At 53.2% G+C, this 17483-nt stretch overlaps 1 protein-coding gene across 1 annotated transcript; it reads left to right on the plus strand.

Moving 5' to 3' along the window:
• Positions 1 to 4024: 4024 nt before the first annotated feature.
• LOC122369136 (protein phosphatase PP2A 55 kDa regulatory subunit-like) lies at positions 4025 to 16162 on the plus strand (the record flags this gene model as incomplete). Its single annotated transcript, XM_043343592.1, has 3 exons — positions 4025 to 4240; positions 12939 to 13135; positions 15643 to 16162. Coding segments are annotated over 2 exons (372 nt in total), but the record flags the coding sequence as incomplete, so codon positions are not given.
• Between the last annotated feature and the right edge of the window lie 1321 nt (positions 16163 to 17483).

Here is a 17483-nt window from a genome sequence, read left to right on the forward strand (position 1 = left end):
TTCTGCTTCCTTGTGTTGTTATTGTACTTTCTCATTTTCATAACTATGCTGTTTGTTCCTGCCCACACTGCTTGTATTTGGCGCCAGATGGCTATCATCCGTCACGGGAAACCCTTCACTTTAATTATGATTGCACTAACACATCACACCGTTTATGTTGTCATGACACATCTCCTTCCGCTTACTTTATTGCCTAAGTTAGTTAGTCGCTTTTCATAAAGCGCTGCTCTATTCTCCCTTGGCTCGCGTTCGATCTCCCATTTTCAGAGCGAGTGCCCTTGACCGGACTGCGACGGCCGTCGCTCTGACCGATCGTGACCTTCACCGGGCTGGTGCCGGCCCTGACCGGCCGCTGCCTCCGGGAGGATCGACCCTCCCCGACCCGGTCCAGCCGTGTAGGACGGTCCCCAGCTGCGCGGGAGGTGTGCGGCCGCCGCGAACGTCCCGGGGGTCCGTGCCGCGTCCCCGGCGCACGGCTGGACGGCGGTCGTACTGATCTGAGATGTTCTCAGAGAGTGTTGGCCGCTTCAGAGCAATGGCCGGTTGGGAGGGGTGAAATATGTGGCATAGTGGCTCCTTCTACTGGTGCTGTCGGTATCAGTCGGCTTGTCTGTCCATCTGTCTGTCGGCATCTGTCAGTGCGTCTGCCCCGTCTGTCAGCTGTGGCAGCTGTGTTTGACACGAACCGAGCGTCGGTGACGGCTGCCGTGGGGCCGCTGTCAGCCGTCAGAGGAGGCCGGTGACAGCCGATGTTCATTACGGCAGTCGGACAGTCAGCAGTTAACACCGCCGTCGGCGCACTAGGCCGTAACTGGGAGATTTATAGGAAATACACCAATTGGTGATGAGTAGTGACCGTCGCCGTCGCCGTGTCAGTTACCTTGGTTACATGAGCAAGTGAGAACGCATCAGGAACGGATTTTCCTATTCGCTCACCATTTTAGTCAGTTTGTAATACGCATTTACTCTGCTCATGTAACCCTGCTCATGTAACTGTGTGCTAATGCTGCTCCAGTAGCGTCACTACTGGCCGGTGGCCGTGGTCCAGAAATTAACGCAGTTTAACTCACCCCACCCCTTCCCTAGCGTGACCCTCACGCGGCTTCACGCGGCTTAACTGGGCCCGGCCGTGAACACCGAGCGAACGAGCAATATGTCCGGCGGCCTCAGTTCCAATTAGTGGTGTCAATTTCAGAAAACGTATGTCCAAAGTCCGTCCAATGTCGAATGCTTACGTTGATTGTCCGTCCAAAAATGTCCAAGCCAGCCATTTGTCCAAAGATGTCCGACACCTACGCAATAGTTTACACTCAACACTGTTATTTAAGTTGCTTTTCATGTACCGTTACAAGCTGAAAAGTGTTAATCATATCGAAAGCTGAGCTTTCTAATAGCCAATTAATGTTAAACACGACTACTTTTTAAAAATGTTGAGGTGTAGCAAGCGATTGTCCAAAGTTGTCCAAAGCCTGCTGCCATTGTCCAACCGAATTCCGAATTGGACATTGGACAAAATCGGAATTCCGAAGATTCAAGTTCCGATTGACACCACTAGTTCCAATATAGTGGCGCCGACCCCCCGGCGAGACTGAGGTCGGGCTGAGCCGAGCTGGTCCGGCCGCGGTGGGCTCAGCTGATATAGATGGATGCGAAGATGAGTTGCCCTTGGCCAGGTATTGCACTCGAGTAATTGCATTTGAAACGGCACTCAGGGCTGGTGTGCTTTGTTTAGTCCCACATCTTATTTTTATGGTCTGTTTTTGTTTGTTTGGTATATGGTTGTTGGGCGGAGGGAGTATGGTCAAGTCTTAAGAGGCTGATGTCCTTTGGTTCTTATCCAATATCCATGGCTGGTATTGTTCGTACTCCCATTTATTCTTCTAAATACAATATGCGCTGTCAATGCTCCGCTCCACTTTCATTGTGTTATTATCTCCTGCTCAGTATTTTCCCTTTCTCCATTCTTACCGCGCTATTCTCTATTCTCTCCAGTGTCTGTGTTGGTTCTCTGTCCGTTCTCTGGAGGCTGCGGCGATACCGGCCCCACCCCAGGGCCTCCCCCTGTCCGCCATCCCCGTCCCAGTTGTCCGGCGCCGGCCAGTCGCCGCCGCCGCCCGGACGAGCGGTCATCCTTCCGCCGGGCCGTCCCCGTATATCGAACTCGGTCCGGCCGCGGTGGAATTGTGCCGCGGTGGAATTGACCTCCGCCGGACCGGTAGGGTGGCGAGTGGGTGTCGGTTTGGCGATGGACACCCGCTGCTACACTTAGTGAGCAGGCGGACAGACAGGACAGTAACTGCGACTGCTGTACGGATGTTAAAACACAAATAATGCTGTGAACGATAGAGTGATGTTTCAGCAGAAGTCTAAGGTGCCGGATCCGACCGTTCTAGCAGTGACAATCCCGTCGTTCCTGATCATGACCGTTAACCTTTCTTTATGCCAGCCTCCACCTATTGGCCCCTCCCCCTTCCCACCCAAGCCAATCTGGACACATCCGACCGAATCTTCTTGCATAATGCACACTCTGCATCGAATGACGTCAGTCTTACCGAGCAAACTGATGTGTTGCTTTCTCCGGGCTTTGCCAACACCAATAACCGCGAGCAAACAACGCGCGCAGAGTTGTCGCCGACCGGGCTTGTTCCGTGCTGCGGCTGTGTGTGTTTGTGTCTGTGTTGTCGGATCGGATCATACCTCTTCTCCGCCCCTGGGAGGGGAGAGGTCGACCGCGGCCTCCTGCTCTTGGGCTGGCCATAAATTGCCTCAGACATATCTGGTAGTTGCGCCTCTCTAGGGTAGTTACTCAATGCTCTATCCACCGAGAGGTGGATAGGAGTGCTGCTAGCTAGGACTGATTGTATCGGTCCCAATTTTCCTATCGCCGACGGTAGTGGGGCCAGCCGGCGCCTGATCGTCACAGGGGCCTGTTCGCCGTTCACGCGCGGCAGATGTGTTGTGGCAGGCCGCGCTGTTTTGGAGGCGGGCGGTTTTTGCCGGGCGCGGATTGATTTCGTCTGTGGATGTTGGTCGCGGCTGAGGCCGAATGGCACACGTCCCGCGAGACAGCCTGACGAACACACCGGCTGATACAGACTGGCGCACAAACAGATGGGATTGCGGACAGACGGGCAAACGGACAGATGAACGGGTAACAGTGAGGCGGACAGACGGACGGCGGACGCGCAGGGACAACAGGCGGGTGTCGATGCCCAGATAGGGCGCTGAGTGACGCACGTACGGGTTGGAGCTCATATGTAAAGTCAGTTCGCTCAGTAAACTCACTTCTAAGTCATAAGTGCGGCGTATGATCTGTATGTGTCATTAGTGGGTAACTACCGGCGAACGTTAACTATTCGGGAGGCCGTTTGAGCCGGAATGTCTCCCTGAAGCCTCGGCGAGCGCCGCAGCTGTTACAGGGTCGATGGCGCCGGTCTGTGGTGAGCGCTGACCCTCGGTTACCAGTGACCCCAGATGGTCCCGGCCAAAGGTCACTGAACATGTGCTAATGGCGCCGGCGGCACACTACGCCCAAAGGCCGGCTTCCGACGACCAGGAGTATTAGCCGAGGTGGAGCGCGGTTCAGGGAGGGATTTACTTTGAGCCGCCGCTTCCATAGTTGTGGCCTTTTGGTTGATTGGGTGGGCTGACCTTTGTGAGGAATTTGTTAGTCGGTAGTGTGCTACACGTGTAGCGATACTGATGTTCTTCCGGTATGTGGCATTTGAAGGGGCTTTAAACAGCGAGTGGCAACCATAGGGTACAGTGTAGTTGCTGTTTGAGTGGATTTGAGTGGTGGGCGCAAAATGACCTCGCAGTCGGCGCGCCCTTAACCCCCAACAAACAAACAAACAAACAAAGGATTTGAGTGGAATAACGATCCGCCGCTCAGATGCGTATAAAACCAGTAACTTTTAAAACCAGCTCTTCGTCTTCCGTGTCTCCAGACGCATTTCTTTTCAGATGTCCGTCCTTTTTACGTGCCCTGCCAAATCCCTGACGTGTCTCCTCTGCTGTTCCACAGGTGCACGACTATCTCCGCACGAACCTGTGCTCGCTCTACGAGAACGACTTCATCTTCGACAAGTTCGAGTGCTGCTGGAACGGCAACGACACCCACATCATGACCGGATCCTACAACAACTTCTTCCGGGTGTTCGACCGCGAGAGCAAAAAGGACGTGACACTCGAGGCGTCGCCTGACATCGCCAAGCCCAAGACAATACTCAAGCCTCGCAAGGTAGGTGGCCGACAGATCATGAGTTAGGACTTTCTTCTGAGAGAGACGGATCAGTAGGAGTGAGGGCCTGAGGGGTGTATTTATTGACGAGCTATTTCTATGGACTTGCTGGCTTTTAGGGAATATCCAGTTATTGGTTCGTGGGACAAAACGTATCGGCGACCACCGTCTCGAGCTAGGCGTTGACTGCAGTTATTGAGTAGCGTTTCCGCCCGGGCGGTGATTGATCTGATTTGACGGTGTTACGTGCCTCGCAGTCCAATAAGTCTCACCATGCTTCTTCTGTCTCAAATCAGGACATTTTCCGCGCTCCTCCTGTCCATCACCAAGACAGCGCCCACACTTAGCGGCGTGAGTGGCGCCGGCTGTAGCCGTAGCGTGAGGCGCTGACCGCCGGTCGACTCTGGCCCGTTGGACTTTTGTCCGCTGCGGCTCCCCCGAGTCCGCCGCCTCTCCCGTCTGTCTGGTGTGCGCGGCTGAGCAGCCGGCCGGCCGGCCCGGGACGACCATCAGCCTGATTGGGCCGCCTGTCGGCCCGTTCGTACTGTGCACTGGCCGTCTGTTGGCTCCCGCCGTCTGGTGGTAGCTCCCTGGTGGCCGACTGACCGCTGAACGGCCTAACGACCTACCAGCCGGGCCGGCGAAACGGCCGGAGGGTCTGCCCTCAGTGTCTAGACGCCAGAGGCGCAGACACGCTCCTGTATGGAACGGAACCATCGGCTATTATATAAATGTATAACTTTCTGAGACATTAAACACCACGTCTGAAAATGCCTCCTCTGATGATGTTCGGTGTCCGTTGTGCAACCTCGTGGGTGTGATTGATACGCCACCCCCACGGCAGCCATGCAGGAAGTGCTCTGCTTCTGCTATCGCCGGTCGGTATTCTAATATCACCATCCCACCCTGATCGTTTCCGCGTCGGCACGTCATCTGACGCAACGCTGGCTACACGTAGGCTCGTATGCTCACGTATGCTCATGAAGGTATTCCCGACCATTAGCGATCCGGCCCGGCCACAGACAAATTGCCCAAATCATCCCGGAACACGCTGATGGTGCTCTCTGACGTCAGTGTGGGGGAGGGCGCTGCGCACATGCCAGGTGCAACTGTCGGCTCACTGAGCTGGGGGTTGGCGGTCGGCTGGAGAGGCAGGCAGCCTGCAGCGCCCCAGTGTCCGCCTTCTGTCCACAGCGTCCCAGTTGCCGCGTTCTAGGCCGCCTTATTTGCTCGGCATTTTGTGAAGGACGTCGATGGGTTGATGGCGAAGGCCGCCGACGGGAATCTCCTATGGCCTGAAGGTCGGCGGCGACGCGGGCGTTTTAGTGGGCCGTTTGTTCAGCGGAGACCGTTTGCCGAGCCGAGCCGGCCTGTCGAACCCGACACCAGTGCCGGCGCCGCCGCGTTTTTCCGATGTCGATTGGGACGGCCCGCCTAGTAACCGAGGCTGCGGCCGGAGCGGGCGCGGTGGTGCCTCCCGCATTCTGGAGCTCTAGCTGCCGCCGCCGCCTCCGCGGGTTATACGATACCGATGGTGCGGCGTGGCGGGACGTCCCTCGAATGCCGGGCCACGCAGCGAGCTGGATTTGTGAGGAAATATGGAGAAGGGTCGTCTGGGGATGGACAGGCGGACAGGCACAGATCGCACCAGTCCCAACTACCTTATTGGCCCTGGCAGATTTTTGCATTTAGCTGCCTCTCGCTTCGACCCAATTACATTTAGTTGCCTCTCACTTTGACCTGATATGCCGACCCCATCCCTGTAAAGAACTCCTGCGCTTCGTTCCCTACACTATTGTATACAATCTTGTATATGTACTGTCACTGTCACCTGGTAATCTGACATCTCCTCAGTTACTAGTTTCGCTCCGACCGCCTCGTGTCCGGCCTACGGCTCTGCCGCAATATGGCATTTATGTGTCTGCACCCGCGGACCCGATGTGGCTGTAAACATGGAGCCGCAGTGATATTTTACCTCGGAATGGCCACTCTGAGTTTATGTTGGCCGGCATTGCATTTTAACCGCCCCTTTGTTTCCAATAATGGTAACATTGCTTATAACTCTTCAACATTGTGGCTACCGTGAACTTTATTTCCTATGTAATTTCGTTACACTATTCTCATCACTGGGTTTTGGCCAAACATCACTGTTGCTCCACTAATTAATTCCAGCAGCTGTTCCTGCCGCGCTGGCGAGTGAGGCGCTCATCCGGCTCTCGGCTTCCTACCCCGGCCGTCCTGGGACCATTTCACGGCGAGGCGCCGCCGTCAGCGAAAGAAGAAAAACGTGCGTCGGTTCCTGCGCACATCCGCGCCGAAATTGGCCGTCTCTGGGTGGCGCCGGGTTGGTGCTCTGCCAGAGATATGGATCGAAATGTCGGCCGGCGCCGGCTCTGCCGAGAGACATGTGTGTCTGTTTTCGTGCGTCGGTCTGTTTGGATCGATGATTGTGTTTGTGGTCGGCGCACTGATCTGTTGGACTGTTGGTCTGTCACGTTTTTCAGATGTCTGAAGCTCAGCGAGAGTTGTGTGCGGTAGAGGCTGGATTTGATTCGTTTGTTCTGCCCTGCTGGGTTGTTGAAGACAGAATGCAGATTTGATACTCGGTGGCTGAGCTGAAGTGATCTGCACGTTATATTTTCTGTAAAACTGGCTTGGTTTTCACTCTTCTCGGCCACGACTGATGGGAGGCTCGGAGTGCAGCACCGATCCCATCCATCCCCTCTATGAAGCCCCTTGGCCCCGTCCGTGCCATCTCCGCCGCGGGGCTCGACCGTCTCCTCGCGGCTAATCTCGGTCTCGGTCACCGGGTCCGCGTTTCCACGCGGTTTCCGCACGTTTCCAGCCGGTGGAGCGCGACGAACGGAGCTGCCCGTCGCGGGATGACGTCAACTCCGGTACTTGGGTTATATCGACGGTCGCTTATCGTCGGCTCGATATAAAAGAAGCCCAGAAGCACCGCTATTTTCTCGTTTGGTGTGTATTTTTAGCCGGACCAAACTCTGATGCCTGATGCTGCCAACATCAGGCAGGGCACTGAGCGCCAATGTTGTGACATCAGGTAATGCGATGGGCTTGTTTCTCCAGCGAGTGCATTCGGCAGTGACACGGTGAATTAAATAACTTCTACACGGTGGCGGGCCGGATTGGTATTCAGGGTGGCAGTCGGACTGGCGTGCCGGCGATAAAACCTTCGTCTGGGACGGCGGAGTGATTCTTCCGTCTGACGCTGGGACCATACTCCATAGTGTTCCGTTGTGAATTCAGTGCCCGTGCCAGCGGCTTCCGTCGCTCGCCGCAGGTGCACGGGGCGCCCGCTATTCATGCAGCGCTGATGACATGCACGGAGGATTAGAGCTGACGGCCGTTGACGGGTCGAATTCCTCCTGCACAATGGTGGTCATCGCGTTAACTGTCCCGGCTGGCCGGCTGGTGGGGCCGGACAGTGCTGGTGGCAGCTCCCGCAGCGGGACAGTCAAGGTCGCAGACGCAGCCACGCGCCGCTATTTTAGGCTACACCGGGTCCCATTGCGGACGGGTCGTGTGTACAGGTGCTGTGCATAGCCTGCCACGTGTATATACCATCGCCCGCTCAGAGGGGTGGGGTGCGTGGGGGCCGGGGTCGTGTGCATAGTTCACGCGCCGTCGTGCATAATTGTCATTGTTTGTATTCATTTCGGAGCGTCGGACGGTGTCGGCTGTCGGTGTCGGCGCGAGGCCCACGGCCATCTAACGCTGTTCTCGCGTCTGGCTACCGCAGTGGCGGCGATGCGCTCCGGTGAGAATGAATGGGACAGTTAACACGCTCGGCTCCGACGGTGGTCGCCCGCTCTGCTGAGAGACGAGGGGCCTGCGCCGCCGCGACGGGCCAGCACCGCTGGGGCCCCTCGGACTGTGGCTGTCTTGAAGTTCATTATTTATTTGAGCGTTAGAGGGGCAATCCAGGCAAAGAAATAGTGGGAACAATTACGACTCTGGTGTGCCTTACTAGACTAATTAGCAGACATGTGCTTGGATCCGGAAAAATGGATCTGAGATCCGATCCCATGGATCCCGATCCGAGATCCATTCAGATCATAGATCCAACCCCTCAATTTTGTCGAGAGATCTACTGGGATCATAGATCTGACCCTTCAATTTTGTCGCTAGATCCACTCGGATCATAGATCTGGCTCCCCAATTTTGTCGTGAGATCCGTTGGGATCATACCTAGCTCATACATTGGTGCTCAAAATGTTAACAACTTTCTTTCATAAGAAGTTATGAATACCAAAATATGGTTAGAAACAAACAATCTTATACAAAGACCATATTAGTAAAGGCATCCAGTTACATTATACAGAATACAAAATAAAGGAGGCTCATGACGGTCACAACTTGAGAGAATTGAGTGACATGAAGATTGTTCACAGTTCACATACCAACAGAAAAGTTTGCATTAACAATTAACATAGAGGTAAGTCAAAGTAATGACTAATGAACAATACATAACTAGGTACCTACCACATCACAATTCATGTTAGAATCTACATAATGATATTGATAAGACAATCTCATTGATCTTGCATTAGACAACCATGAGGCTTTCCAGTTTCCAGCTACCACAATTGATTGATAAACAATAAAAGATGATACTGACACATGTGGCTTGGTTAGGTAAAGGTATTTCAATCTATTGAAAGAAATATTTGATAAAATAAACTGAGATATAAACAAAAGTATAAAATATTCAACAGCCTGCGGAAGCGATGGGAAGCGAAATATCAATTGTAATGGCCTTGGATATTTATTATTTACCGTAAAATGATTATTCAGTATCTAAATTGAACTCGTGACGTCATTTCAAATAACAAATGAGCTAGGCGTTCTACCTTCGAGTATAATGAAAATAAATAAAAAATCAAACTGGAAATTCAAAAGTCTGGAGCTTTTTTTTTAAAGAATGTTCATTTTTTCTGCCTCACATGATTTTACGATACGATTGTTTGTGAATATCATCTTTGTAGCGTTGAATTTAATGACGTAAACGTAAGCTGAAACGGTATTATATGGCCCTGAGCGGTGTGCGCCTTGCATCTTAATTTTATTCACTTTTCAAAAGAATAACAATATCTTACGTCATTAGTTTACAGGGCCTATTACGGGGAATCTTTTGGAATCATTACGGTCTTGGTCAAATTAAGATTTTTCATTGGTCAAACGATAATGACGTAATAAAACCATATTACCAAAACGTGAGCTGTGAATTTCGTTTGTCTTTTTTTGGGAGGCTCTCTCATAACAAAAGCACAGCATGGCACCACACGTGGCAGCTGGCAGGATGCCAAAAGTGGCCAAAAGTAGGTAATCTGAAGAAGTTGATGCCATTTTTGAACTTGTAATTTTATTAGGAAAGTATTAGAGGTTGGTTGCTATTCTTACTAAATCGAAATTGTGTTGCACATACTAATAGCTCATATGAACATTCTGGATTGGGATTTCATACCTGGCAGAAGTGGATTGCTGGATTATTTTTAACAAAACTGACCTATTTGGCTTCCAGGTTTGATTTCCTAACATCTGTCCATAGGCGGCAGAACAGGGGGGGGGGGGGGTGGCACCAGGGTACAGTGCCCCCCATAGAGTTTGGCATTTTAGCATTAGCCCTACTGGCGTTGCAGAAAGAATGGGACCAAAATGAAAATCTGCAGTGCCCTGCTGCCACTGCATCTGTCTGTAGGGGAGAGGCGGGAGAATTGGGACGCAGGAGAATAGGGACACGCCAATATCTAAAAAATGGACAGCATCCTTGCACGATTATTGCCTTTGCCTTTTGATTCTATGTGTCATGCAACGATGGGAAGCCTCAGCAACCCTTTTGTGGCCGTCGTTTGGGCTGTGCTGGCTGGGCACCAAAAAACTTGTTTTTTCGAGTGCTATTCTGAGTTGTCTGTGCATTGCATATGACAAAATATCTTTCTTTCAACATGTTACGATGTTAGATTAACACCGTCCTTATGCGATTGCTGGTTTGTATGAACACCCTCTGTAACTGATAAATGACAAAAAAATGCGTGATTTGTTATGGCGGTGTTGTGGGAGAATAGGGACACCAAATGGTAAAAGCGGTAAAGTGGTGCAAAAATATGTGTTTTTACCTTCGTGTTTTGGAAGGGGTTGCAGCTGCACCCTTAACCACAAATACATCAAAGCGAAGACCAGAAAGTCTTACTCTGGTAGGAAAATGTGCATTTTATGGGAACATCGTAATCGTGAAAGACAATCCCGGCATTTAACGAATCAGATAGTGTGAAGATAAGTTCCAATGTATCAAATGATTGCCTATAAACATAGACACGACAAATAATTCGAGATAGAGTCATCCCAATACCCGATTTTTATATGTCCCAATTCAGCTTCGTGTCTGTCCCTTGTCTCCTTGCATGTGTCCCTATTCTCCTGAAAATGAGTGTTTTTGTTTTTGTCCACATATAGCTACATCATTGCACAGGCTCGCTATTTTATGATGGCATAATGCAGAGAAATGGTGGACCTTTTATTGGCGCTGCGCAAAGCAGCTTGGCTACAATACTTGCCAAATAATACCTCAATGAACATGGCCTGAGAAATAAGTCCCAATTCTCCCGCCTCTCCCCTACTGTTTGTTCTTTGAATTAAAGTGGCTGTAGCTTGTTGATAAGATTGTCATCAGTGCTGTCATGAAAAAGTTACAATTGGTCACAAAAAGTAGCAATATGCATGTTCTTGGTTTATTTTAAATGTAGTACAAATGTTGTTTATTTAAATTCAAATTTAATGATGATACCTAATGATCACAAGTGGTCTTAACCAATAACCATGTCCACAAGTGATAATTCTCAATTGTATTGCACTGTAAGGTGTACAATTATGTAGGATAAGGGTTTCATTGGCTACATGTTGTCGTGAGATCCATACAGATCATAGGTCCTCCACAAATTTTAGCCCGCTGGATCCACAGAGATCATAGATCCGACCCCTAAATTTTGTCGAGAGATCCATTCAGATCATAGATCCAACCCCTGAATTTTGTCGAGAGATCCACTCGGATCATAGATCCAACCCCTCTATTTTGTCGAGAGATCCACTGAGATCATAGATCCAGCTCTCGGATCCAAGCACATGTCTGCTAATTAGTATACAACTGCATAGCATGCTCATTATTCCCTGATTAATCAGATAGTTTGCCCAATTCTTAGTGATAATGCAAATAGCTGGTTTCTCGCACTCACTGACGCATTCACATTTGCTTGTTGTAATTGCAATGACTCGGAGAAATCAGAAGAAAAAAGCTCCAATCTAGAGTAACAATTACGATATTTGGACGGCGCACGTGGCTCCGGTCAGCACCCAGCGTACCGGGGCCGCTGCTCTCGTCTGACCCCGGTCCAGCCTCGTACGGGGCCGAGCGGGATCAGCTGAGCGGCTCAGCTGCTCACCCGTCCCGCGCACCGACCCCCGACCAGTTCTCAAGTGCTCGGTTAGCTGACCTGTCCACTGCGCTCAGCACTGCGGCGCGCAGGTTATCCTGTTTATCCGTGCCTTCATCCTCCACTCGACCGCCCGGGTGTCTGGTTCGGGTGGTCGGTACGGCGGCGGGCCGACCGCCCGGCTCGCACACGCAGCTGACGGATTATCCCCGGCTCGGATGACGTCCGCCGGTGTCGGCACGTCACCCGATGACGGCGATGACGCGCCGGTCCCGGATGTGCGCTGCGTGTGCGTGTCAGATGCGTCATCTTGCAGATAGACGTACGTTGCAACGGTGTTGATACAAGCTCTTCTGATCACCATCTCCCGAACTTTTCCACCCGCCCGTGGATAACGCGACCTTGGAGTCCTGAAGTTCAAAAACATTTCAGCCTAGCGACAGGGCGGGCGGGCGCTACTAGTTCACACTGGCTGGCAACTGCAGAGATCCGCCGCCGATGTGATTAGGCCGGCCTACCGTTAGCAGTCGATTCGTATGCGGGCATATTGCCGGTCTTTTTGGGAGTTGGTCCGACGGTCTGCCATTGGGCCGACTGTGCCGGGCCGGATCTGCACCAATTGCCGCTCGGCGAGACGTGACTGTCGACAGGCCACCATCATCATCGGCGTCATCATCATTTGTTTGAGCTGCATCCGCTACTGAGCGCAGCAGCCTCCATGGTGAGGGAGGGGTGGCCGCGCCAGCCGGATGTCACGGCTCTGATGACCGGCGGCTCGTTTTTGTGTGAAATACGGCAGCAGACTGTGGGTCGGAGCCGTCTGGGAGGGTCCTGGTTGCGACTGACTGGTCATGAAAGTCAATGGTTATCCCGCGTATCACTGCGAAGGTGATGTCCGATCTTTGGTTGATCTGTAGCTGACAAGACGGTTCAGAGTACCACTGGTCCTTCAGACTCGGCCGTTTGGGGTTGATCGATGACTGCTCCCACAGCCCACATATCACAATACTTGCCCAATACACAGGGAGACAGGCCTCCATCAGATCTGGGTAGCATGATGCCTTACGCATTTTGCTAGCTGGATTGAAAATGCTTGCTTATTTCTATACCATTCTTCTATCCACTCCTCTGTTCCATCGTCTTTTTTCACATGCCCTGTTTCTAACGTCACTGTCCCATTATATGTATGTATCTCGCGTTGTCACAACACAACCATCACCGCCTGTAACCGTATTCGTCTCTGTCTTCAGGTGAGCCCTCAGACGCGCCGGAAAAAGGATGAGATCGCTGTGGACTGCTTGGACTACAACAAGAAGATCCTGCACACTGCCTGGCACCCGCACGAGAACACGATCGCCGTGGCGGCCACCAACCAGCTCTACATCTTCCACGAGAAGGACTTCTAGCCGGCGGCGACCAGGACTCGGGGATCTGACTCTCCGCGCCGGTGAGACCGGGGAAGAGGTTGACGGAAAGGGAGGGTGATGGTTGAAAGGGGGGACGGATAGGGTAGGTGTGAAATGGGAGGTGGTGGTCAAGGGAGGGCTGGCTCGGGTTGGTGCAATTTTCTATATGATGGGGTCTCTGGAAGCGAAGCAATCAGTCGGAGCATTAGCATCGTCCTAAAAAAAAAACGCCACGTACCTTCCGTGTCACGTAATCGGTATGAAACTCGCGAAGATTGGGAAGGGCATTTCGTTGATTCTCTGCGCTTCTAGCCGAGCCATTTGGTCTGCGTGTCTGTCGCTTTAGATCGCCTGGCCGCTGTATTCTCGAAGCCAGGCCCACCCGGCTGGCTACTGAGCGGCATTGACTGAATGGCTGCTGTGTTTACTGTCAAAGTTTGATGCTGTGGGCTGCTCAAGCTAGTTCAAGTTGCTCTCAGGCATTTCAGCACTTGTCGAGGTGTGTCGGAAAGTGGTTTTAGCATTCCACGGAGTCGTTAGTAAGGAAAAGATGGACTACTTGTGACGGTGTCAGTCCATGTGACGCTTGCAAACTCTGGTAATCCCTATAAACTGTAGCTCCCTACGACGTTACTGCCATGTAAAATAACAATCAGCTTCTGTGTCAGCTTCAATTTATCCTGTTTGCCTCGTGACCAAATGACATGCGTAATGATTTATCTACATCGGAAAGTGTGCTTTGGATGGCGAGTCGGATTGAATAAGTCCTACCTACGTTGGTGCTTCGCTATGCGCACGTCAGATCGATAAAAAGGTTCGTGCACAGAGATTGTTGTATTTTTCCGTGAGCAATACAAGTGACGTGCTTACTGCTTACTGCTTATACGTCAGGGATGAATAGTTAGCCCCTTTCCGGGATACCCTGAATCGATCCATGTATGATAAAGCTTCATTCGAGTAGGCTTGCCGGCGCTTTTATTCTAACAGCTTGGCGTCCAAAAATAATAAATAGCTTCTCGGCATTTCAGTTTGAAATAGTTCCAGTTGCGACCAGTTTCCTCCGTCTGTCGCCGCAATTTAGGCTCGAGAAGGGAAACAGTTTGAGCCGGCGGCCGCCCACGTTTAGCGCGTGGCAATTATTCGGCGGTGGCCTGTTTGCTGGCTGTCTCCCTCCCATGGGTGGGCGGACGGGCCGCTCTCTCTGCCCACTCGCCTTCTCCAAATGGTGCTGTCCGCGAGATGGGCTGCCACCGCCCACCGGCCTGCCGTCAGAGCGCTCTGTGCTGGTGTGTTTGGTGATTGTTGAAAGGACAGAAGGACGTGGTGTGTGCGCCGCTGCCCGTCTCCGGTACGGCTCAGTTGTGTGGACCATGCAGTCTCAAGGATTGTCTCTGCCGAGACGGATCGGTACACCGGGTGCGGCGGAGGCACTGCTTCTACCAACCTCTGAGATAGACCCTGCGCCTCTCAGGGTGGAGGCTGAAAGAACCAGTATGTGTCAGTCATGATAGAAATGACGGCCGCCGTCCCAAGACCATCTCCCTCTGCCCGTTTTCTCGGTATCCCAGCCCGCTGCAAGAACTTGGTAGGGATAAGCGAGGCTCATAGATGGCTTAGTGTTCATTACCAACTGTGACTGTTTCTTGGAGCTAGTAGTGGTGGACCAGCTGAGACTGTCCTGGCGAGTTACGGAGCTCACAGCGACGGCGGCGACGGAGAAGCATCCGGGTATGACCGAAACATAGTTACAGACCGCGCTAATGGATGGAAATGCGATTAGCAGCGTCCCAATGCAGGGCGCTCTGTGCCGTGCACCATACAGCTCGTTTGATCTCCATAGACGGAAATTCAGTTGGCTACCGGAATGGCGCTTATGTGGCGATTGATTTCCATGGGCTGATATTCCCATTGACGATTATTAATTCCGGGAACAGAGAATGCCGGCGGGGGACGCACCGTTGGACTGCGGAAATCCAGCAATCCAGATCTACCACCGCGCTACCGTCGACGCTCTATTGCATTAGACGGCTCATTCGCCGAGCCGCTGCCTCCCCCCCCTCTGCCCGGGGGGGGGGGGCTCTGTCACGTGCCGCCGACGGCAGTGTTGGCCAGATGCTGACGGCGATAGGGGACCGGACGGGACGGAAGGCTATTGTGGCCCCAATGTGTGACGATTGCGCGACACTGTTTGTGCGTGCCACTGTGCGTGTCGAGGCACGTGTGTTTGTGTGTGGAAAGGGTGGCTTGTTTGGCTACTGGGTGACTGGCCGGGTGACTGCTGTAGAGGTTACGGCGTGGTGGGGGGGGGGGGGGGGTTCATTACTACTGAGGCTGGCTGCTGATAGGGCAAGTGATACCTTTTTGGTCATGTTATCCGTGAACACTTATTTAACCTGGTGCTGTTGTAGAGAGGAACCTACTGCCTGTACTGTTATTCACTGTGATTGGTTTATTGTCAGTGCCCCTGAATCTGTCAGCTGTGTCAGTGATGTATGCAAACCAGTTCGAAGAACATCATCTGACCGTCCTCCCCCGGTTCTGTTCGCAGCTAGCCGATGAATCAAATGAGCCGCCGGCGGTGGGCAGAACTCTGAGCTCTGCGCCCGACCGAGCGGCCGGCAGCGGCCGACCTGTGGCCCCCGCCACCGCCGGCCACCGCCACCGGTCCGGTCCATCCCGGTGACCCGGCGGGCCGGCAGCGCACGCCGACACTACCAGCGGCCCGCGGCCGGCCAGTGCCGGCCCAGCGCGACCGGCGGCGCTTTTATTTGTGAACTGTTTACCCGCAACTGTGCTGAGGCGAGACGATGAATAGTGCTGCCGTGTTTTTGATTGGAGCGAGCGGGCCGGCGGGCCCGGCGGCCGGCGCCGCGGCTGACGAACATTCCGCGGCACGCGACCCTGGCCGGTCGGCCGACGGCCGGACACTGAGAAGCGAGTGGCGCGGGCCGGCGTGCCCACCCACAGACGGAGCGGGCAGGGCGGCGGACGCTCGCCGCCGCCCCCAGAGCGAGCGAGACCGCTGCGAACAGCACGGGCCGTGAGTAAAATAAACATGTCCATTGCGACCGGTGGTTTTTGAGGCGGTAGCAGCGGCGGCGTCGAGCGCGGCCGGCGCTCTAACGGAGATGAATGGAAGCTCCGGTCGCCGGTCGCCGGTCGCGGCGGCAGAGACTGAGGAGAGCAGAGGGCCGGGCCGGAGGCGGCCGGGTGTCGTCTCTGTAGCGCCGTTTCGGCGGCCCTGGCACAGACATCGATTGGCGGCTGAGGAGGAAGGGAAGGGGTGAGTGGGCTGGAGGCCGCCGGCCGGTTCGGCCTTGGTTTGAAGCGGGCCGTGGAGGGAGCTGGTGCGATCGATGGCTCGGAGCGCGCCACATCCGGCTCCGCTGCGCCGGAACTGTCTGGGGACGCGCCGCAGGAGCCGAGGGCGGGTCGCGGTGTCCGCAGGAGCCGAGGGCGGGTCGCGGTGTGCGGAACTGAAGCGCCGGTAGTGTCCTCTGAATCAGGCTGGCACGCGCTAGGTGCGACTGTGGATAATTCTTAGGCCTCATGGGGATGGCAACAGGTGAATCAAATTTGCTGCAAGATAAGATATTTAAAGACCGGTAGCCGGATCTACGGTAGGCTACGACAAACCGAGTCTACACTAACTACATTTGGAGTCCAACGGATTCGTCTTGAAATTGTTTTGGTAGTCTCCTCTCTTCCCTGATCTGATTAAGTCGCGCGGGAAGGAAAGTTTGGAGTTCAGCCATGGGCCGCATACCTCAGTCGACAGTTCATTCTGTTTGGTAAAGTATCCTTGCGAATAGCCAACTTGTGACTACTTGAGTGGACCAGCGAGTTAGCGTGGTCGAGGCGAAGTTAGCGACGCTGCTCCCGGCGACCCGTCGCCCCAGGGAGGGTTCTGGTGAGGCAGGCTGTCAGTCGAAATCGGATGGGTCCATGGGGAACGCTGAGTCAGCGGTGATAGTCCAAGTCTGAATCGGTGATCCTCCGTGGTCCCGACATAACCGAACTGCTCTGCCCGCAGTGGGCGATCAACACTGCAGTCTGGAAATGTAACTACCTTCAAATTGTGTTATGCGGTGTGTTTAACGAGGAATGGCATTCCGACATCCGAATTTCAAGTGGCATTGTTCTTACCAGCTCTGAAGCCTGAACTCATTTTACAATCAAAATTTAGGCAGAGATCTTAATTGAAAAACGTCCGTATTTTCCCACTGATGTTCGGATAAATCCTTCTGGGACAGGGGAGATCCCTTCACCAACGCATTAGTACGATTTGCGCGGTCAACAGAGCCTGATTGGATGCCCCCGAACCCGTGGCTCTGATAATGCTGCCACTTATGAGACGTAGAAAGTGGTTGGGTTTTGTCCGCTAAATGG

Source organism: Amphibalanus amphitrite, unplaced genomic scaffold (genome assembly GCF_019059575.1).
Source record: "Amphibalanus amphitrite isolate SeventyFive unplaced genomic scaffold, NRLGWU_Aamphi_draft 001010F_arrow, whole genome shotgun sequence".
In the NCBI taxonomy this organism is placed as follows: Eukaryota; Metazoa; Arthropoda; class Thecostraca; order Balanomorpha; family Balanidae; genus Amphibalanus; species Amphibalanus amphitrite.